Source organism: Amphiura filiformis, chromosome 6 (genome assembly GCF_039555335.1).
Source record: "Amphiura filiformis chromosome 6, Afil_fr2py, whole genome shotgun sequence".
Classification (NCBI taxonomy): domain Eukaryota; kingdom Metazoa; phylum Echinodermata; class Ophiuroidea; order Amphilepidida; family Amphiuridae; genus Amphiura; species Amphiura filiformis.
This window is the reverse complement of record NC_092633.1, coordinates 25,409,061-25,433,263: the sequence shown is the minus strand read 5'-3', so window position 1 is coordinate 25,433,263 and position 24,203 is coordinate 25,409,061. Positions and strand designations below refer to the sequence as shown.

At 37.8% G+C, this 24,203-nt stretch overlaps 1 protein-coding gene across 1 annotated transcript in view; it reads left to right on the top strand.

Moving 5' to 3' along the window:
* LOC140155183 (integrator complex subunit 10-like) overlaps nt 1-23,366 on the top strand; it is a 40,049-nt gene extending 16,683 nt beyond the window's left edge. Inside the window, exons 11-17 of the mRNA XM_072177917.1 lie at nt 3,871-3,953; nt 4,823-4,903; nt 6,426-6,485; nt 8,418-8,612; nt 10,377-10,542; nt 19,830-19,923; nt 21,203-23,366. Coding sequence (XP_072034018.1) covers nt 3,871-3,953; nt 4,823-4,903; nt 6,426-6,485; nt 8,418-8,612; nt 10,377-10,542; nt 19,830-19,923; nt 21,203-21,359 — 836 coding nt within the window. The 3' untranslated portion in view covers nt 21,360-23,366. The remainder of the gene's footprint in view (nt 1-3,870; nt 3,954-4,822; nt 4,904-6,425; nt 6,486-8,417; nt 8,613-10,376; nt 10,543-19,829; nt 19,924-21,202) is intronic.
* Nucleotides 23,367-24,203: the final 837 nt, after the last annotated feature.

Genomic DNA, 24,203 nt, shown 5'->3' with positions numbered 1-24,203 from the left:
GTAGAGGATTCACATAGCAATACAATTGTACCAAATGTTCAGCATGATAAAAAAATTCTTCCAACACATATGTTGTAAATCATATCCCAAATAGAGAAGGGTTTTAAAATATTCCTCATTGTGTGACCTCAAGCAGAAAAGCTTTGGTTTATTCGCCCTTTGCACAGATCTGTCATCTTGCTACCAAAACGAGGTTCTCCCTGCAAATGCATGCGCAAAATGTGCATTTTTGTTTTTCACGTTTTTTCACACTTTGCCGAGTGATCTGCTGAGTGATCTTCTAGCAACGCGTCAGATGGCTTTTGCAAAGCGTACACAGTACTTAAAACATGTGTTTGACAGGCGTAGACACACACAGCACACACTTTGGAGGTAGAACCTTGTTGTGAGATGACCGTGCGATCGGCGAATAGGGTTGACCACCTCAGTTTATAGACAATTTCAGTTTCGGCTATATCTGATTTTACTTGCCTTGGGTCACGGTATGTAGGATAGGGTTGTCCCCTTGCGATCTGCTGAGTGATCTTCCACCATTCTGTTCTTCCCTGTGCGTAACATTCGGCCTGTTGGATATCCATGTCCTCTGGATCTAGTCCTTCTTTCTTGTTGTTGGACATCCTGGATGCTTATGCCCACTGAAGTCTTGCACATATCTGGTTGACAAAATTTATTTATATTTACCAAACACAATGCAAAGAGTAAGCTATTAAACTGAGACATCAAACATTGTTGTGCTATTACCCAAAATTAGTAAACATTAAAAGATTGACATAGTATAGATGTATGCATCTTTTTCCAGTTCTTGCTGACAAGTAATATTATAAGTAATGGTAATATACATCAATTACCCCTAGACTGAGAATAACCAGGCATGAACTAAAATATAGTGAGGACTTGTCTGCCCTCAAAGAGGATCATTTATTCGCAACTATTATTTCTTTATACATATACCAGCTGATATACCATCAATAATTTCTTAATTGCTATAATTGATGATGACCAACTACCCATAGTCACAACCTCTCGATAAAATACCAAGGCTAATTTAACATACTGAAATATATATAAAATGTATATTTGGACCCAGGTAAACCTTCCCATAGCCACTGCTTCCCAGTAAACCTACTACTAGTAAGCTAATTAACTGTATAAAATGTATATTAGGACTTGAGTAAAATTGGAGAGCAAACCCTACCCATAGCCACTACTTCCCGGTAAACCTACCACTGAAAGCTAATTAACTGTACATAATATATATTAGGGCCAGAGTACATCGGAGACCAAATCAACCCTTAGCCACTACTTCCCGGTAAACCTACCACTGAAAGCTAATTTACTGTAGGTAATATATATATTAGGACCAGAGTAAATCGGAGAGCAAACCCTACCCCTAGCCATTACTTCCCGCTAAACCTACCACTGAAAGCTAATTAACTGTACATAATATATATTAGGGCCAGAGTACATCAGAGAGCAAATCAACGCTTAGCCACTACTTCCTGGTAAACCTACCCCTGAAAGCTAATTTACTGTAGGTAATATATATATATATTAGGACCAGAGTAAATCGGAGAGCAAACCCTACCCCTAGCCATTACTTCCCGGTAAACTACCACTGAAAGCTAATTTAACATAACATACTATAAGTTAGCATAATATTAGCCTAATTATTAGGCAATATGATAATTGATATCATAACATGATTAAGAAATAATATAAGGAAATAAACCACCCAGATAGAACTGGCTATTTGCTTATATTGCATTTGCTGACCGTGGAGGATAAGAAAACTCATGTGGGTGGCTATTCAAAAATGACAGTGCATTTGCCAGGGTTTGCCTGAACATTAAATACCCTTTGGGTGTAAGATGAACGCAATCATGTGCAAAGATTGGACCATCCACATTCCTGTAAGACGGATTGAACACCTGTGAATGGGTGATGACATTTGCGTTCCCCTCTAATTTCTCCCGACAAATTTTGTGAGCGTATTTGTTTATATTAATTGTGGCCCTCATTCCTGCACCTTTCCTTGTTTCTTTAGAATAACCCAATCTTGGTAAAATGTCTGACCAGATTATTCTTGTGAACGGAAGAACTTGGCGTATGTATACCAATAGTCCTTCCACTCCATTGCGTATTAAGGTTATCGATGCGTTGAAGATGTTATTGGTTCCAACATGAAGAATGACTGTTGTTGGAAACCGGTTATGACGTAACAGTACGCCCAATTTATCATACATGTTTGAAATCATGGCACCACCCGTTCCTTCCCACTTAACCACTCCTCCTCCGTGTAATTGAACATTTCCCAGGCCTGCGTTCCTCTTGCTAACGATGCTGTCGCCTAATATGCATATCACCCGTGTTAGCTTGATTCTCTGGTGGTACCTGTCTTTGTCCATTGAATAACAAATTGACTAGCTGCTGATGACGGTCCACCCCGGGTAAAACCCTGCTGTTGCTGTTACTGTACTGGTGGTTGCTGTTGTACACCCGACACATTTGGTTGCATTTGTTGCTGATTTGGGTTATTTGTAGGTTGAGTCAGCTGTAGGCCTATCGGTTGTTGCTGCTGTTGCTGACCCCGTTGCTGACTTGGTAAGTCTGGTTGTTGGTTTTGTTGTTGGGTCGGAATCGCTGAATCATGTACTTGCCGCTGCAATATTTCGTGCTGCTGGCTTCCATGATTCTGCTGTTGCTGTGCAAATTGCGGATGCCATGCCTGTTCAGCTCCCAATGCTAGTGTAGATCTTGTTTGTGGCCTATTAAGACCAATTCCTCCTCGATTTCCACCCCGATTTCCACCTCTGGATATACGTCTTGAATTAAAATTGGACCGAGTCCGGTTTGTTCCTCGTCTTCTGCCCATGTTGTGTTGTCCCATTTGTAATAAAATTGATTAGAAACTGATATATAAATATAACTTCAAGCACACACAAAAACAATTTCCAATTTTCTCTGAGTAAAGGCACAACAAATTTTTCCGATCTTCTCTGAGTAACAGCAAACAAATTGTGATGATTTAACACAGCAATCAAATGTCACAGATTTCCACTTGAACAGAGAAAGCCCATTGGCTGAACAGGGGAACAATGATTGGCATCGTAAACAAACCATAGCAACTATGGCAACGCATGGACCAATCCATTCTCTGCTGGGGTAAATTGGTTCTATTTAGACAGGCTAAATTAAACCTTATTTTATCCAAAATTTGTCAATTGATATAATTGAATACCTGAATGGAAGAAGGGCCCAACTCCAATTTTTTACAAAAATGAGTTAGACCCAGCATATTATTGCCAACAGATTGTTCTTCCTTGTGTGTGAAAGATGAGCCAAAATCAACTCTCCAAATAGTCTTTCAAGTACACTTAATCATGGTTTTCATGGAAGAAAGGCCCAACTCCGTGGAGTTGGGCCCTTTTTCCACAAATATTGGGTTAAAGAGGAATTTTGTTCATCCATGAAATCTGCTTTTCACTACAATAAACTTTCTTGACATGCTTCTACTTGTGCAATTAATGGATAATTGCCAAATTTCTGTAGCTATTTATAACACATCTGCTTACGGAACTGGCACTTGCAGTATATTAGTGGAAGAAGGGCCCAACTCCAGTTCAGTATTAAGACCTGTACCGTTGCCATGGAAACATCATATTTAATTTTGAATGTATGAAATATTGTATATTCATGTATTAAAGGTCCCTGAAGAGGAAAACATTCTGCCTATAAAACTTTTCAAAATATTTAGTTTTTTCCTAATATCTCAAAAACAGTTTTGATGGAGTTGGGCCCTTCTTCCACTCAGGTATTCAATTATACTGACCAGTGTTTCATATCAAATCCCATTCTTGTTTTCTCCACCAGATTTGACATGGCTCCTGCACAGATGGAAAGCTGAGAAATGGCAGTGGCTTACAGCATTTCAAATTGACAAATTTATATACAGGGTAAGTTGATAATGAAATATATTTTCAGATTCCAGAGGTTAAGAATTATACTATTTTTGGTTGCAGTAAACCATGTTATATGTGACATAAGTCATGAGTTATTTGTAGCTAAAATGATTCTTCTTGATGAACTTCTTTTTTATTTCAACATGTAAATGCTCATCTCTGTAACCTATCAAATGGACAAGTACAATTCAACAACTATTCCTTTACCTTTGTACCATTGTTATTCGATGATGCATCCATGCTTTCACAGTAGTGTATACGCGAACACAACTTACGGAATCGCGCATTACATGTGAGCGCGTATATTTCATTATACCTGGAACTTGTGTGCATTAATACATGTTGAATTCGTTATTTTTGAAGAAGCGTCTAATCATTGCCGCTTTCTTCTGTAGTTTTATTGCTGATATCAACAGAGAAATCATTGTTCTTCTTGTAATATTGAGTGGCAATGACTAAACTCATGAAATAACCCTGTGCATTATTTGATCTAAAGCTTGTTTGTTGTTGAAAGGGATTCAATCATGTCTAACCATTGTCATTACAGTTTAACAACTCATATCCAGCACGTCTGCTTACTTCTGCTTCCTTGTGAAGTAACCATGGAGACGCCGCGGACACATCATGGTTAAACAGAGACGAACAACGGTGAAACATGATTGAATCCCTATATGAAAAGATGTTTTTTTATTTTGTTTTTGTGACAAATGACACATCTGGCTTGATCATGGCACTTGTGCAAGTCACTGCCTACATTTATTAATTTTATAGACTTATTCATCACTGTACTTAGAAACAGATTTTGAAAGCATCAATTTAATGAAGTACTCATTTTAATATAATTTTGTTTGTTGATTTTATAGGGAGAGTTTGGGCAATGTTTGAGATTACTTCAAGATGAGCACAAAAGCCTGGCACAAATACAACCTGCAGAAGAGAACCCTGTAAGTGATGCTAATATAGAATATTATCATGGCTCCAGATTGGGTTATTCCAATTGAAAATCCATTATGCACTACCTATGGAAGACATAACCATAATCTCCCACACAAGGGGTGTATATTTCAAATGGAGTCACCCATCCAGGTAACCCCATTTGAAATTCTTACTTCCTGTGTGGAAGATTAAGGTCATGTCTTCCAAAAGGGGTGTATAGCCAATATTATATCACTCATACATAAATTCTAGACAGTTCATTGGTTGATTACCGTTTGCCATTTTTACTATCACCTCCTCCGTGTGATAGTCTTTACCATCATAGCGCTCTGTCAGAGTGCGCTGCGCCAAGCCGTCGGCGCTGACTCTTGGACTCGCCGATTTAGTTATGGGGTGAACCCCAAAATGTGAAGTATATTACGGCAAAACATTATATATGTTGAAAAAAAAATGTATTTCCTACCTTAAATAGTATTTTAGTAATAGAATTTATGTACGAAAGTGATATAAAACAAATATTAACTGTCTTAAATTAGGTGTAATGGTGAAATATAATCACTTTCGGTGAAAGATGTATTGTTCCATTCCACTCGCCGTTCGGCTCGTGGAATGGAACAATCCATCTTTCACCTTGTGATTATATTTCGACCATCACACTCATAGACAGTTAATATTTGTATACTATGAACTGCCCTTTGTTTTATAGTGGGAATAGAGAGATTGGCTGAAAGGAGACTGTTACAGCTGTCATCACAACCTTTTCCCCTTTAAAAATGAGTGGTAATCAATATTTTTATTCAATTTTTCTTTTATTTACCATGTCTTAAATTCCTCCCTTTGTCGTTGTACCACAACATATTTGTCATATGTACCTCCAGCTAATGGAATTATGACGATTAATATAGGGTTAAAGCTTAAATGACTTTAGAGCTAATCTCTAGGTCACTGATATAGCACTACTTTTGGAATCTGTTGCTTTAGTATACTTTCCAGAAAGGTTGCACGCTGGGCTGATCACCTTGCAATCGGCTGCTCACGCTATGCAGTCGTGCTTATATTTATTGCGCGGTAAATCCATGAGGGTCAGAGACTGCGGTTACATCACTGAGAGCTAATTAATTCAGCATATTTGAGTTCAGCTGTGTTTGAGTTCAGCAGTGTTTGAGAAAACCTCTCAGAGGTGTTTTTTGTGCCTCGTATACAAAATAATTTTTTTTAGACTCTGTCATGTTAAGCTTAAAAAGTTACCTTTTCTGAGTCTGTATTGAGCAGCGACGTAGCTCGCGATGCCATCATGGCGTCTTTATTCAGCATAGTGATTACACTTCTCCGGTCACCTTGACCACCCACCGGTTGAGGCTGTGATGACGTCACAAGCTACGTTGCTGCTCAATGCAGACTCTGAAAAGTAACTTAGCTTATGTCAATATAATGTTGTTATATTTGTTTAAAAGAAGATTGTTTTAAACATATTTTGAAGAAAAAGCAATTTGATTATTATTTATGAACATCTTGCTACCTTTTATTTAGGTGATGCTGAAAACGTTGGTGCAAATGACAGCTGCATATTTCAGACTTGGACAGTATTCTGTAAGTATGTTATTGCTAAAAAGACAATATTGGAAAATGATGATTAAGCTGAATTCATACTGCATCGTTGAGTCACGAGCGATTAGTTTGTAGCAAATGAAGTGGAACGCTTTTTATTGCGTTGGGAAAAGCACGCTACCTCATTGGTCAAATACCAATCGCTCATCGCTCAGTGATAGAGTATAAACTTAACTCAGCCTTAGGTAAACAAATAATGAAAAAGTAAGATACAGATTGGCAGCCATATATTTATATAGCACAATTATATTAGATCAAGACTGCCAGAAAGTGGCTGTAGCTCAAGACACCTTGTAAACTATTCAGGGAAATCCTAGTCAGCCAACATACACAGTCGGGATTTAAGCGGGACAATCAGCAGTTAGTTCCTTGCCCAGGGGAATTTCAAATTAGCTCAATTTTTCCACAGGAACAGATATAGACACTGCAGGAGCTCCAACTCACACCATCAAACACACAGACCAGAGTCTAGTCTCTTACTGTTTGAGGCAGACTTGTAGTATTGGGACTCACCAGGCCATGAGTACGGGTACCGGTATGGGACCCATGGCCTGAGTATGGGTACGGGTCCCAAGCCATGGGTACAGGTACGAGTACGGGTCCCTAGCTATAAGTACGGGTATGGTCCGAAGCCAAAATAGGACACAGGTATGTGTCCGGAGCCATGGGTATGGGTTCGGGTACAGAAATTAGGACTCAAATACGGGTACGAGTACGGGTACGGGTACTACAGTCTGGTTTGAGGTAACTGGAGACTGCTTGAACTAGGTCATGATATTTACTATACTGTGTCTCGTCTCAAGTTGAGAGTAACTCCATGTTGGTTTTTGTAGTTGCAGACTCGAATCAGTTCGCTCATGTGGTTGCGTTGCCAGCGTATGGACAAATCGCCCTTCTACGCGGGTGTATACACCCCCGGGATTAGGTTATCGCGCGGTTTGAATCTGCCACTACGAAACCCAACATGGCGTTACTCTCAACTTGAGATGAGACACAGTATAACATTCAACTTAAAGGAAATCTGTACCATAAACTAATCAATGGCTAATATAGTTATATACCCCTAAATTAAACATACCAGACGGTCTATATGAATTTCGGAATATTCCTAACAAAGAAAAAGCACTTTTAATCCTTCGTTTCTGCGATTCATGGAAGCCGCCATGATAGCTCCTTTCTGCCACAAGGGGTAGTGTAACCTTTCACACAGACCCGCGGTGAGCGTGTGTTGCTATGGCATTCGCAACCCCCACAGCGAATTTTGGTTTTTAGTGCTGTTTTTACTTTTCGTTCTCAAAAGACATTGTTGATCATAAATATTACTTAAAATACATTTTTTTATGTTCTTCTGTAGTTTTATGGGTAAAAATTGTCGCGTTTTCTTTTGAACGTATGTTGAATCTGAACTTTGGTAGTATTCGCTTCGTGTCACCAAAGTTCACGAGGGACGAGGCTTGTGGCACGGATTTCGCTGGTTTCAAAATCGGTGTACCGTTACAGCGTAATAAAATACATCGGGTATCAATATGGCCGCCACCATGGATTACAAAACGATCGCTGATTGTCGTAAGGAATTAAGAATTTCTCCTTTATTTGGACGTATATAAGCTTGGGACTTTTACTGTTTGTCGTTTTTATTATTACTGCAACTATATAGCCATTGATTAGTTTATGGTACAGATTTCCTTTAAAGAAATTGTGTATCAAGTGTATTGTAATCCCCACCTTTTATTTTGTATTATAAGCAGCACGTGCAATTCAAATTGTTTCAGAACCTGTTTTTTTTTTTGTGATACGCTGTGCCACTTTTTTTCCCCTGGTGACTAAAAAAGGCAAAATAATCCATTTTCACTTAGCAATGCAAAATGCTTGACAGTTTACCTTTAATGCCTTTCAAATGTACCCGTTATACAGAGTGCTTGTGAAATGACTCTCAATGCCATGTGGATTCTACCAGAATCAACAAGTGAGGGGGCTTCCCAGAAAAGACCGCCAAGTCCGGAGAGGCAGCCACATTCCAGTAAACACCTGCGACAACTCCAGTTGGTACCGTGTACAACATCCATGGTGATGCCGTTCTTTGTGCAGCTCCTCTTGCTTAGTTACAAGGTAAGCACGATCTCTCTGCTTACTATGGAAAGCTTTCAAACATTACTCTTCAAGCTGGAGAAATTTCCTGGTAAAATGATATGCTTTCAAGTTTAAAAACCCTAAACTCCGTACACCTGCTTGTCCACACACCCCTACACACATATTTGGGCTATAAATCTTCTCACTCCTATAGCTTAGCAAAAAATTCTTCTTTACTTTCATAGTTAGTCATTCATGAACTACACAACCAGATTATTGCTGCTGCCCCCAGAGGTACACTGCTACCCAGCTACTTTATTGGTACTCTAGAGTACCTGTATGGGTACTCTAGTCATTGATGAACTACACTGCCAGATTCCTATTGCTGCTGCCCCCAGAGGTACACTGCTACCCAGCTACCCCAGAGGTACACTGCTACCAAGCTACTTTATTGGTACTCTAGAGTACCTGTATGGGTACTCTAGTCATATTGCTGCTGCCCCCCAGAGGTACACTGCTACCCAGCTACCCCAGAGGTACACTGCTACCAAGCTACTTTATTGGTACTCTAGAGTACCTGTATGGGTACTCTAGTCATTGATGAACTACACTGCCAGATTCCTATTGCTGCTGCCCCCAGAGGTACACTGCTACCCAGCTATCCCAGAGGTACACTGCTACCAAGCTACTTTATTGGTACTCTAGAGTACCTGTATGGGTACTCTAGTCATTGATGAACTACACTGCCAGATTCCTATTGCTGCTGCCCCCAGAGGTACACTGCTACCCAGCTACCCCAGAGGTACACTGCTACCAAGCTACTTTATTGGTACTCTAGAGTACCTGTATGGGTACTCTAGTCATTGATGAACTACACTGCCAGATTCCTATTGCTGCTGCCCCCAGAGGTACACTGCTACCCAGCTACCCCAGAGGTACACTGCTACCAAGCTACTTTATTGGTACTCTAGAGTACCTGTATGGGTACTCTAGTCATTGATGAACTACACTGCCAGATTCCTATTGCTGCTGCCCCCAGAGGTACACTGCTACCCAGCTACCCCAGAGGTACACTGCTACCAAGCTACTTTATTGGTACTCTAGAGTACCTGTATGGGTACTCTTGTCATTGATGAACTACACTGCCAGATTCCTATTGCTGCTGCCCCCAGAGGTACACTGCTACCCAGCTACCCCAGAGGTACACTGCTACCAAGCTACTTTATTGGTACTCTAGAGTACCTGTATGGGTACTCTAGTCATTGATGAACTACACTGCCAGATTCCTATTGCTGCTGCCCCCAGAGGTACACTGCTACCCAGCTACCCCAGAGGTACACTGCTACCCAGCTACTTCATTGGTACTCTATGTACCTGTGTGGGTACTCTATGGTACACACATCAAAATCACACTTACAGTATATACACACAGGTGCTGGTTCGGTTCTGCACTGGTACTCTTGAGTAGCCACAAAGTAGCTGGACATTATTGTACCTCTGGGGTCGTCAGCAATAGGAATCTAGTAGTGTACTGCACATTTTAACCCTATGAGAACTACCTGCCGATTGGCCAAAAAGAAATTTTCATTATCAATTGGCCCAATCAGCAACATTGTTAAAATAATTTCACCACACAAAAAAATTAGGGTGAATTTGCAAAACTCCATTCTGATTGGTGATTAAAGTGAAAATATCATGTAATTGACCAATCAGAGGCTATGTTAGATCGGCAGGTAGTGCTCAGGGGTTTAAACACCAATTTTTCTAAAGGTCTTGTTTTTTATTTGTTTTGTATTGTTGCAGAAAAAGACATTTCACCATGGTGATACCAATGACAGTGCCCTTGGTCACATGTTAGTGTTAATGCAATATGATTGGCCAAAGGAAGAGAATCTATTCTTTGAAGTCATCAAGAGGATTAAGAAGGAGGGAGAGTTTGCTTATCCAATCTTCTTCAATTACGTTGTCTGTATCCTTTAGCTTTGAAATATGTGAGCTGTTACCACAAAATGAGTGTAAGTCGCAAGTTGGTAGTTTTGAGATGTCCTGGCTGCTGCATTAATTTTGTATTTTTTTTCACATGCACTTGTTCAAGCCAATAGTATGTCTGTATGTCCTATGTGAATGGGGACACAATGGGCCATTCTCAAAAAGACATACTAATAACATGAAACATCAACTCAGCAGCCAGGATGTCTCGAAACTACCAACTTGCGACTTTACGCTCATTTTGTGGTGGCAGGTCACAGGATAATGTAGTGGTCTTCTCTCTCGCTTCTCACCTCTGCGGCACAGGTTCAATTCCCTGCATTGCCACATGTGAGTTTTGTTGCCGATCCATGCTCTTTCTCCCGGTGCTCCGGTTTTCCACCATAGGAGATATCCTATACTATTTTACATCTTGGCGAGTCAGTGATGTCAATGCAATATGGCAGTTGTTTCATGCCTGCATGTATTTAAATGTGTATGTGTGTGTACGCCAGCACTTTGAGCAAACGTGATTGAAGCTGTGCCCACTGCTCTATGGTATGCGTACTGATGTTACTGGCTCGCCAAGGTGAAAAACACCATAAACAAAAAGATATATACATAATATAAATGCTTCTGTATGGCCTTTGGTAGACAACTTGGACATTTTCTAGATATGCTAATTAGATTGGGTGTATATTGGTGATTATGGTTGTGAGCAGAAAACAACAATAACTAGAAAATTTATTTTCAAACAAGCACTGATATTGTATTCCAATGGTAGGCAACCCATAGCAAGGATGGATTGCCTCTAGAAACAAACAAGAAAAATCTTTGAGGGAAAAGAACATTGTATGAAACCTCTGTATTACATCAAACTTTACATATAGAGGTAAAAAATGGCATTTAAAATACACCTGTTCGTCATTCAGGAAGGCTACACCCATTTGCTTACAATGAGAAATGGTCCTCTGGGTTGTTGCATCTCCTAACCATTATGAATGGGGTGTGTGGTTCAGAGAAAATAAACTTTGGATCACTTAACGCAGGATTCTCATAATACAAGTTGAATCAATTTTAAACACAAAACCTATGAGAACAAACTTTACAGCCGACAATTTTTGATCAGAAGTCACCGTATTACCCACAATGCTAAAGGACATCCTCATTGCTTTTGTTCAAAATGATTGCAAACTCCTGTTGTATTCAACAAGACAAGTCTGAACAAGTCTTGCTAGTCTCAACAAGTCCTGCTAATGGGCTGGTGTCATTCTGTTAACCGCTCTCTTTTTACACAACCTGTCCATTGTTCATCTGTAAATTTGGTCTAGATATACATGTATCCGATCCATTAAGCAGTTCTTCTGAAAGGTAGGAAAACTAAAATAAAACGATATCTTTTGTATTTGTAAGATGGCTGTCTGAGACCAGATTAAAAGCATATAATACACAAGGCTACATTCATTATTAGAACTTGTTAATGGATTTTTTTGGTATGAATGTGTTTTCATCATGATTGCAAGCGAAGTGATTTGTTCTTTACTATTGTGTATTCAGTTAAATACGTCCGATTTCCGTCACATTTTAATTTTGTTATTCTTTATTCAAAATGTCGAAATAATATTAGTTTTCAACTTCTACTTAACAAAGTTGATGATAAACACTCAATTCTTTACAAATTTGGTTGTTTTCCGTGGTATTTTTCTGAAAGTTGTAGAACGTCGGGTACCATTAACTTTTCTGAATCAATCCATTTAGTGCAATGGAGACGAATGTTCCAGTTATAATAATTGGATGGGCTGAAATGTATTTGTTCGACTATACGTGTGTTGCCCGGCAAAATCACAATATTTGCCAGGAGTTTGTATTGAAACACTAATGGTCATACTACTTAGTGCGATTCTACTGCATTCGAATTTTAACATCTGGTATTTTTTTCCAAGTATTCTTTGATTGATGACTGTTGCTGCATTCAATATACACAGTGCAATCATTTTGGTGTGATGCAAACATTCAAAAGTTAAGTGTCCCCACTTTTCTACATAGGTAAGGGATAGTCTAAAAACCTAGTTTGGTCAATTCTTGTTCCAAACTATCAGAAAGTATACATTTGTCATAGACAAGCTGTTAACCTTTTTGAAAGTCATGGTCGGGGTTAAGTAGGCTATAGAGAGAAAAATCAGACTTAGTTCATTAAATTAGTTCTGTTCTCACATCTATTTCATAACTAGCATATTACTTGAGACCTATGGAATGCTGTTCATGATTATAAACTGCAGGGACACTTATAAATACTTTTCGATATTATCATAAGCCTATATTTTCATTTATCTGTAAAAAAAGGCATATAGCCTTTTCCGACATCTTCAATAGTTTGTTTGCTCTCTTTCCTCCTTTCTTTTTTTTTTTCTTTCACCTCCATGTCATAAAATTTAAAACGGATTGTGAATATCCAAGAAACGAAGCTTATTTGCAACAAATCAAGTGAATAAATTTAGAGAATGGAAAATCCAAGATATGAATGAGTTTTCCAGGTGTTTTTGGGCCACAATCGGTCACAATCCAGTCCCAAAAGTCTTATTTTGCTGCAGCATATTTTTTACTTTGATGACCCTATTTACACAGTGCATTTTTCCTTGCAGTACTCTCCGGAGCTTTCCGCATGCAGTCAATCGAACCAACACCGCGTTGTGTAGATTGGGTATAAGGGTTGAAACATTACTTTATTAAATGCAAAGATGAACTAGAGTTTTCAGAATATAGAGGCCCAGCCCTCGAATTAACCCACGGCACCCATGGCATTTTGCCGTGGGTGCCCATCCCCACTGCCGTAATGCCCTCAAAATATGTCCTTTACCCAAGTTTCCATCGGTGCCCCAGCCCTGCCCCTTCATTATAAAATCATGTTTGGATTGGTTGTGTGTGTTTTCTTCACTTTTGAGAAATTGCCTTGGTGCCCTTCTCAAATTTTCGACAGATGCCATGATGCCCTCTTGAAATATTACAAACTGCTGTGCTGCCTTGCCTTTTCAGTGAAAATCCAAGGCAATTTTCAACTTGCCCTAAAAAAGATGCCGTGCCCCTTCAAATCCTTAATTTGAGTGAGGGCTGTAGAGGCCTACCTTTCGTAGATGCATTCCTTGCTTATTTGTAAACAGGAAGTTTTAAGCACAAAAAAAAATTGAAATTAAAATTGTAAATTAACTTCCCTGTATTGGATCTGGACACATGTATCAACAGGTTTGTTTTAAAATGCACGTTGACCACCCAGTCTGAATCCACCCAGTCCAAGTTCTAAGGAGTCCAATCCAAGTTAGTTGAAGTCCATTTGAAAAGGTGTTAAATCACTTGAGGTTTTACTTCATGGTGTCTACTCCAACAGGTTAAAGTTATGTTATCATCTGCATGATTCATGAAAGTTATGAAATTCAGCTGTCAGCCAGAGCAACTTTTTCATTTGCATACTTAAACACATGCCTCTGATTTGATTTGAGTCAAATACAAATGCATTTTCTACTAATTTAATTCCATGGCCAGTTTGTCAGTAAGTTTTTAATTCCAGCAAGAGATATAAGAACATAATTTGTTAATCTTATGACTGGATTTTAACTTAAAAGAGAAATTTTGTGATCCTTGCATCCTCTTTTTATGACATTTTCAATAGGTATCCATGAAAAATGCTTATTACCAAAATTTCAGTTGATTCCGATTTTGCATTTGCGAGTTATACATGATTATGTGTATTTTGTATATAAACATTCTGTAGCCAGAGGTTTCCAGTGGTATAAAAATCTTAACTTGATGAGGCTCTGGATCACAAAATGCCCTTTTAAGGTAGTTCATAGAATTCATATGTTTACAATGTTAGCAAATGACAGTCACTGATCAATATATCCCAAACTGTAATCTATTACGAGAATTAATTAAGACCATAACAGGTGATTGTTGAATTTGCTAATACTTGCTAACATATGCTCTACTACATCTTATGAATTATCAAACACTGCACAGTTCAGAACTTTAGTAAACATCGTGAGATTTTCTTGATTTGTTTACAACAACTTAGCAATTTAAAGAGGCGTGGTCCGATGGTTCGATTTTTTTCATGTTCTGTTTTCAATCTTAGATTGAGGCCTACCATTAAAACAATATGTTTCCAAATTTTGAGTTGTATTGCTGCAGCGGTTTTGATATGAGAATCAAAAAATGTGTATAACGATGCCCCATAGGATAGTACACACACTTGTTGTAAACACAATTCACTACGTCTTTGTTCACATCATCTGAAAGAAACATATCTCGGGCATTATATTTGACTGGGGTAGGGGTTATGAGAAAAATATGAGTTTTCTTCTTATACCAAACTATCTGTTTTGATGGAAAAAATGGGGGAATGAGGTTGTGGATTGGGTCAAGGAACCTTTAAGGGACAGTCGGAGATTAGCTAAATTAAAACACCATAAAATTAGGGATGACCAATGAACCATCAACTTGATTAGAACACTCCCATGGACATGCAGGGAGCTCAACTGTGCACTGCTTGCACAGACATTTCTAAATTGATCCCATTCTTATATTTTTCTGTAAAAATTGGGGAAGTTAATGCCAATTATATTTTGTAACTATCTTGCAAATTACAGCAACATAACTTATTTCATTTTCCTGTAAGTGCGAGTCAAAATTGGTCCATCGCCACAGTGCACTTAATTGCCAGTGGCTGAGTTCAGCACTGCTCAAGAATGGCACAAAATATTCATGTCAATAATTTCAGGTGAAAAACGTGGCCTACTGAGCTGATTATTTGGCAGAGTTGCCAGTAATACCTCTATCATACCCTCTGTAAAAAGGTTAAAAAATTGAACAAGTAGATCTCGAGTTACAAATTAAATCACCAGCTTCCCTTTGGAATTTCCATACTCCTTTCGAATCATGCTAAGAAGACACCTTTCTGAACATAAATGTGAAGTTTCGTGCCCATTCGATGTATTTTTCACCTGATTTCAACCCAAAACGTTTTCTTATATTTAGGCCTATACCATATACAACTTGCTGCTGGCTATACCTTGTTTAGAACTTTCAAAAGAAGTACCTGAATGTGCAACCATAACTGTGTCAAAATAGCCCGCGAAAGTCATGCAGGTAACTCCGAGGTCATGTATTGAATTGTTTTGAATGAGGAATACTACGGGAACCAGCACCTTTTGTTAGAAGTCACACATGAGCATGATGAGTGAAGTGGATAACCTCTATTGTTGTGAATGAGTCAATGACCTTTAATGACACTTAAGATTTAATTTGCATACACCTACTAATTGGTCATAATAAACCCAATAACATTGAAATTTTTGGTTGTGAAAAAAAAAAGTTTACCTGGACTTTGATTTTGCAATTTTGATTTTGTGCCATATCGGCTATCTTGGATGATTTTTGGCAAAATGTTCTCTAAATGCATGATTTCAATGCCTCGGTTTGAAAAAATAATTTATGCCATTGACTAGTAAAGTGCCATTTCATAAGAAACCCCTTTGATACTTTCACAATATGCTTATTTCATGTTTACATATATGTTAAAATAAAGAAATATATAAAGGTAAATATATGCTTATGCCAATTTTGCTCCCAATTGATATTTTTGGACCTTGTCATTTTATTTCGTTCCAATGACCGGTCAGAATGGGAAACTTTGAAAATTCATAATTCGAAAAGTTTTTGACCGATTTTGACAATTTAACCACCAAAATACTTCTATTGATGAGTTCTATCCAGAAAACAATATTTTGTAGCAATAGGGGCAACATGAAATTTTGATGGTTATCCCTAATAAAATTAATAGAAATTCCAATTTTTTTGAGCAAGCATAAATGTGCTAATAAATCATGTGAAGGGCTTAAGTAACTTAAGTAAGTCATTGACCATGAATGTAGGTAAAATATATTTTTCGTTCTAATGATAAGGCTGTTGACTTCACGGCATGGTTAATGTATGAATACAGCTGTTGATGCTAAACACTTAAAGAATTTGCAATGTTTTATCAAATTGACCATTTGGTGGGGCAGTTAGGCAATATATTTTGCAAAGAAAATATCTGTCCCTTTAATATACAGCATGAATGAGATTAGTCTTAAGCTAAAGTGGGAGGGGGGCAACAGTGGGCACGTGCCCTGGACTAAGGGGGGCACCAAATCAACCATTTCATTTGCAAGACTGTTTTAAGACCGAAATTTACCTTGATTATATTTATAACCAAATTAGTGGTATTTTGCACATTTTTTCACACAATTGTTTTAGGATGGGGGGGGGGTAAAATTTTGTGTCCATGCCCCTGGGAAACACATTCCCTAACTATGCCACTGAGAATGATCAAGCTCTTCTCTGCTTAAGCTGAACAAAACTAATTACATTTTTTCAGTAACATGCATCCTAGAAGTTAGGGTTGGTCTGTAAAATACCTGTACAACAAATATTTAAATTTCCAGACACAAAAATAAGTTGTTAAAAAATATTTTTTACATCAAATATTTTGTAACTTTTGAACTTCCGTGCCATTTTAAAAGAGACTTTTACTTACTTTTGAGGAAATATACTTATGATAGCGTTTCTAGAACTTGAAGTTCATTTTCGCCCTTTATATATTGCAAGACCAGGGAGTGCGGTGGCTCAAAATTCCCAAATGGCCATTTTCTTGTTCAGTAAATTACTTACTGGATTATATTGGTTCTCTCTTAATTGCATGTTTTGATGCCACTGGCCGTATCAATACTTCAGAGAGTACATCCTGTCATAGAGTAGGCCCATGTAATACAAGGAATTATGGTTCTTGCTTAAAGTCAACCCCGGGAGACTGCACTGTCTCCTGTTGGAAAGTATTGGTGCCAAAGTCAGGGATAGTGTGCTTCCATTAAGTGTGCTTCAATCAAGGGTGGATCCAGGGGAGGTAAAATTGGCCATTCCATTTAAAATCCACACTACCCCTGTGGAGGATTTTGGAAATATCTTCCAAAGGGGGAATATGAATTTCAATTGGAATGAACACATTAGGCAGCTCCATTTAAATTCACCCTCCGTCTGTGGAAGATTCAGGTTGAATCTTTCACAGAGGGTGTATGAAATTCAAATGAAACTGCCTAATATGTTTATCCCATTTGAAATTCATACTCTCTCTGTGGAAGATATTTCCAAAATCTTCCTCAGGGGTGGTGTGGATTTTAAATGGAATAGCCCAATATGGCAATCTACTTGATAGATGCACCAAACAAAACTTGTCAGGTCTTCAGAAAAATAATACTCCAAATATATGGGGGGGGTAGAAGATAAAGATGAGTTAGAATTTTAAGCATTTTTATTCAGAATTGTAGCCAAAATATAAAGTTAACAATAATCATTAAGATATTTATAAAATGACATAAGGAAAAATAGGGGTCTTTGAAAGGTTTGTAAGACAATTTCTCTTTGATCACACTATAGATTACCAGGGCTGCTTGCATTTTGCCTTCCTGTAACTTGCAGAAAGACTTTCCTGTATTTTGAGTTTATTAACCACATCCTTAAATGCACCGGAGTGTCATTTTATCCTTAATTGTATGTATTACTGATGCTATTTCCTGAGCTGTCATAAATATATCAATACAGCATCCTACCCATTATGGAAAATGGGGACATTACTGTCAAATTATGTCAGGGTTATGGACAAAGATTATGCTTAGTGTGCATCTACTCAGGGTTGCCAAAAGATTTCAGCCCGAATCGTGGGTCAAATAATTGAAAAGTCGTCCAATTTTTCTCTTTACCATTGGTTTCTATGGGGCAGGAAACTATCGGAACTTGCAGGAGCCAATGTTGAAAAGTCGCCCAATTTTTTTTTTAACCATTGGTTTCTATGGGATAGGAAATTGTCAAAAGTCGCAGGAAAAATCTTCAAAAGTCGCCCAATTGGGCTACCAAATTGCAGGTTTGGCATCCCTGCATCTACTAGTCTTGTAAATGGTTTGTATTTGAAGACTCTAGATCTAAAAGGAGGTCAAATCACAAAATCATTAATAATGAGTTTGTTTCAGCTACAAATGGGTTTTACACACCCTCTCTGGAATTTTTTTATAATGAAGTAATGTCATAGAGCATGTGTAAACTGGGAGGTGCAACCTGGAAGGGGGGGTCAAGTCCACACACATGGACATAACCACCTTCCTGGATTGAAACCTTCAGTAACTTACTTACATATTTGATTATTTCATTAAAACTAGAGCGATAACCGCACCATAGCTGAACCATGTGGCTTCGGCAGTATATTGTGGTAGGCCTATACCACTGTCATCATTGCATTTAAATTTCAGCTCAATTGAAGCATTTTGAAAACTTGACATTTGACCCCTTTATTGCCCCTTAATGACCTTTAATTTTAAAATATTTTCAACATGTTTAGAATGTCATAAGGATCATTGCGTTCAAATTTTAGCTCAATCGGAGCATTTTGGAAAACTTGACCTTTGACCCCTTTATGACCCCTTAATGACCTTAAATGAATCTTAAAATATTTTTTAAATGTTTAGAATGTCATAAGGATCATTGCATTTAAATTTCAGCTCAATTGGAGCATTTTCGGTTAAAATGACCTTTTTGACCCCTAGATGACCTCTGACGTTTGGAAATATTTTTTATTATATTCTTTATGTTTTCCTCTTTCATATGACACCACTCATGGGGTCATACCTTCGTGGCATTTAGAGATATGTCCAATTTGGACCAAATGGTTAGTCAGTTAGTAAGCTAGTAAGCTAGTAAGTAAGCTAGTAACATTCACTCATAGGCTGATACCATTTCATGGTTTAGCAAAAATTCCATCATTGAAACTTTTAATAAATTACATACATTTTTTCATAAAAAAAGCACCATTACTCAAATAAACTCAATTTGACTTATCCCCCTTTTAGATTTAGGGTCTTCATTTGTTTTGCAGTTACCGGGTTTGAAATTTGGAAGTTTCAGCAGTGCTTTAATTTCTCATGTCAGGGAATAATAGCAATATGTCCAATTTTTTTTATACCTTGTAGTCTCTGTTTATTTGCTTTTTTGCTGCCCAAATGTCCCTTTTTTGCATGCCCAAATGTCCATGTTTATGTTTACCCCATTTTGGAGCATTGTTGCCACATTTTATGTGCTTTTCTCTGCTTTTTCATGATTTCCTGTTTTTTCATAGAAATATATTCTAATACGTAGTGCTGTAATTTGCACCAGTCTGTGTTGTTTTCTGTGAAGGCATGCTGTAGTTTTCCTTGACCATGTAAATCACAGGTGCAGATATGCTGGAAGAGTTTGCCTTTTTGAAGACTGAAGAAGGGGGAAAGATCAAACTGGATCTCACGGCAACACCCCAATCATCTCAAAGGTAAGCAATGTTAATCAATTGATTCCAGAAATTCAGCATGATTATATAGAATACATACTACACCATGTGATTAGGGTTAGGGTCAGGCCTGCACGCAGGATTTCATTTGGGGGTGCTGATTTTGAAAAAAAAAACTTGTAAAAAAAGGGGGGGGGCGATATTGTGAAAAGTGGACTTTCTTCCCAAAATTTGAACCTTTTTGTCCAAAAAGCGGAAAAAAATGATTTTCTGAAATTGTGGGACTTTTTTGGGGGCGGGGGGAGGTCGCACCCCTGCATAGGGTTTAGGGTTAATAGTGTTAGGGTTAATAGTGTAAGCGTGTGGTAGGTATTTTATAGTCATTGCAGATATTCAAATTATTATGAATACAAGAAGTAAATGTACTGTATTGGGCTATTCTATTTACTATCCACACTACCCCGGTGGAAGATATTGGAAATATGTTCCACAGGGGGAGTATGAATTTCAAATGGAATTAACACATTAGCAACTCCATTTGAAACCCATTCTCCCTCTGTGGAAGATTCATATTCCCTCTGTGGAAGATATTTCTAAAATCTTCCACAGGGGTAGTGTGGATTTTAAATGGAATAGCCCATTTGACATGTGCTAGAAAGTTCAATTGAATGAACACAGCTTCCCACAGCTGTATTTGATCCAAACGCAAATGTATATATCACATAATTCAAACTACAACACGAACGCATGATGTTGGATACAATAATTAAAATACTAACCAATCATGAGTGAGTTGGTATGGTTGAATTCGCTTCTGCATTACGCATTCAGTCGCACACGCTGGTGTACATTGTGCGCAAAAAATCATCAAGCTGTGTTCATTCAATTGAAATTTCTAGTATGATAAGCCAGGTGCTCTGCAAAGTCATATCAAGGGTTATTTATTATTTGCTTAGTTTGGTCGAATGAGGGTGTTGTATATGCGTGGCTCACGCATGCAATACGAAGTATTGCTGTATTGCTGCGTGGTAAAGCGAGTCTCTCTCGTAACTATAAAGTAATGGTCGTTTTTTACTCTGTACAAAACGTGACATGTCTACCAAACACAGCCCCCAAAATTGTCTACTTTTAGCGACCCTAAACTCCGAAAACAGTTTGGTCAAAGTTAAAAATGCGGAGGTAAATGTTTTTAAAAATAATTTTTTTAAAAAACATTTTACTGTTTAACCATGTCATAAGTGTGAACCAAAGTGACATTAAACTATGACGAATTACATATACTGCATATCTAATGATGAAATGCTTTGTTGTTTTATTGTAGACAAAGAACAATTACAAGAGGAGTGAGCAAAGGAGGAAAGGAAGATTTCAAGGCTGCAATGGAACGACAGATGACACGATGCGGAGAAAATGTTGACCAGTTACTAAGAAAATTTCTCACCACTGAAAGGGACTCACTGCTACAGTTACTTATGTAGATAATGTCTTATTTACATTAGGTGGTCAGCCTGTAATCCTGGAATTACGGAAACCTTTAGGCCTTATAACTGCTAAATTGTTGGTTTAAAGTATATAAAAGTACTGTATACATATTTAGAATGGCAAAGACTTAATGAATTCATCATCAAATTTTTGTCAAAAATATTCATTTTGGAGAAAAAAATTTTGGCCCAAATTTTTTCAAACCACATAACATAAGTTAGTCAAAATTCACATTTTTTTTAAACGGTCTTAGATATTTTTATCTAGATTCAAAAAATTAATACAATTTTTTTTACTCAAGAAATTTTTTGTTATGTGGCCTGAAAAAAAAATTGGGTAAAAAAACATGTTTTTTTGGATTTTCTCCAAAAAAATATACTTTAGTCCAACAATTTAGCAGTTATGAGGCCCAAAAATATCCAGGGTTAAGACCACCCTTAAGGCATTTGATAAACTGAGGACAGTCCACTGTTCAGAATACATGATGTGGTTAGTGCCGGGTTAGCATGTTTTGTACTTGACCAGTGATTTGATAAACATGGCTTAAATGGAGGGGCTCTGAGCCCTCCGAAGACATTCTGAGCCTATTAGTAGCATATTATGAAGTCTTCTCTTAACCACTGAACTTGGTACAGCAAGAACTTAGGGACTGTTTGGAAAAGTGGATTTTTATCCCCACAAGAATATTTCATTTGGGTGTATCCAAGAGAGGTGGGTAGAAACAAACCAACAATCTACACAGGGATTATCACTGTACCTGTAAACATTGGACTTGGTGGAACTAGGAGGGTGAGATCATGAAATCTAACCTGATATGCTATGGCATCCAAGACTTTTACTTTAATGTGCATTTATTTTATTTTTAGAATGTTTTACCTTCAAGGAGCACTACACCATGAGGGCACATCCTAAGACTGGTGGCTAAGCTCTGGAGGTTAACAACACTAAAGTTTGTTCAGCTTATATAAGGCGGAAAAATAAGACTCATAACACTGTGTATTGATATAGGATGGCATGCACGCTGTTGGGCGCAGTGCTTACGCTAGTTGTGCATTGCTTATTGCGTGACTAACAGATGCGTATGTGAATTTACGCAAGCGTGAGTTGGGACTTTATTACGTGCGCAGTAAAAAAAGCTGAATAATTTCCGCCTTATATAAGCCAAACAAACTTTAGTGATAGTTGCCAGTGATCTACTTCTCCATATAGTAAAGTTTTGTAACGAAAAAGGAAAAAATCTAAAACCACTAATCACTCTTATTATCCCCTGGTATTGGTTGGCTGATTGGTAGAGCTGTCAACAGGGTATGAAAAGTGTGCCCACAGGTTCCATAATATTAATAACATTATTATAATATTTTCTGCAAACTTTTGCTGAGAACGTATTTTAAGCGTACATAGCGTATTTACTGTGTTGATACACACTTGTCTCTGATTGGCTGCTAAAGAGATCTGCTGTTGCCGAGCAGACATTTATTAATGAACTTTGTTGTGTACGTGTTGTTAGCTCCCACTTAGCATCTTCATGGTAATACACGTTCATCAAAGGTTTACAGCAAAATATTATAAAATTTTTATGTCAGTTGGTTTATCAATTGTGGTTTAACATTGGGGTGGGTCTGCCTAGCTGGAAGTAAAATTGGACAAAGGGGGGTAATTACTGGTAATTGGGCTTGGTTTTGTATCCTTTATACATAGCAAGCTCCAACTATACTTGCATCAATAGAGGGTATGCAATATGACGTCACTCATGACAGAGTCATCCTCATTTTAATCAAATTCTGTCCTCCATAAGGTACCACTGGGCAATTTGTGTGATAATACAATAAAACGGGTGATAGGTATGAATGGTTGTGGGATCGATCAAGAGACCTGTCCCTCTGTCATCTTAAGCTATCTTACAACTGTCCTCCAACATGACTGCCATTTCGATTGTTATTTCCGGTTGGTTTATTGCATACACTCTATATATTTGTATAATAAAAGGCAAATACAACTTACAACTTTCATTATGCAGTGCAGTGTTTTAATTTGCAATAACATTGTGACATCTTGAAACAGTGAAATAATTACTGTCCAACTTTTTTTATCCAGACATAATTTGACAAAGTATTGAACCAGATTAGTGAAAATCCAATTTTAATGCTCTGCGTGCTAGCCATGCGCTTCTCACGGAAATAAAAATAAAGAGCCATCTTAAGAATTACTTAACCAATACGTCTTTAAAGCATGATTAAAGTTAAAAGCTTTGTATCCAAATACAAATAATTGTTACAACCTCAGAATTTTCAGATGGAGAACCATTCATCAGCAAACTAGAGACTATGTGTGCAGTCCCTTGCTAAGGCCAAACTACAGAAGTCTTAATCAGAAGTCTCAAACCACACCCATATTGAGTCACCTAGACATTTTGTGAACTTTGACCAGGTCAAGATCTTGGATATGTACACAGGTGATTTGAGGGAGGCGTCAAGGAGGTAGTGCAAATCATAGTTAGCCATTGCTCAACAAAGATGGGGGCATGTTCAAACTGCCAGGAGCCTATGAGGCAGTGATCAGGTAAAAACAGGTCTCAGCCTGGTGATACATATCGCAGTTTCACTCTCGCTGATGAAAAAATGAATGGAGAAGCCATCTGAAAATTCTGAGGTAGGAATAATTAATTTCTTGTGTTTTAATCAAAAGTTTGAAACTTTTTCATATACCAGCACAGATGAACTTTTGTGAACACCACAAGCATGTTTTCCTATGCAAGTCACACAGCCGGATAACAGAGAAATCCATATAAAAGAGGTCTGGATAAAGGAAGTTGGACTTTTTTTACTTAGATACCAATTATA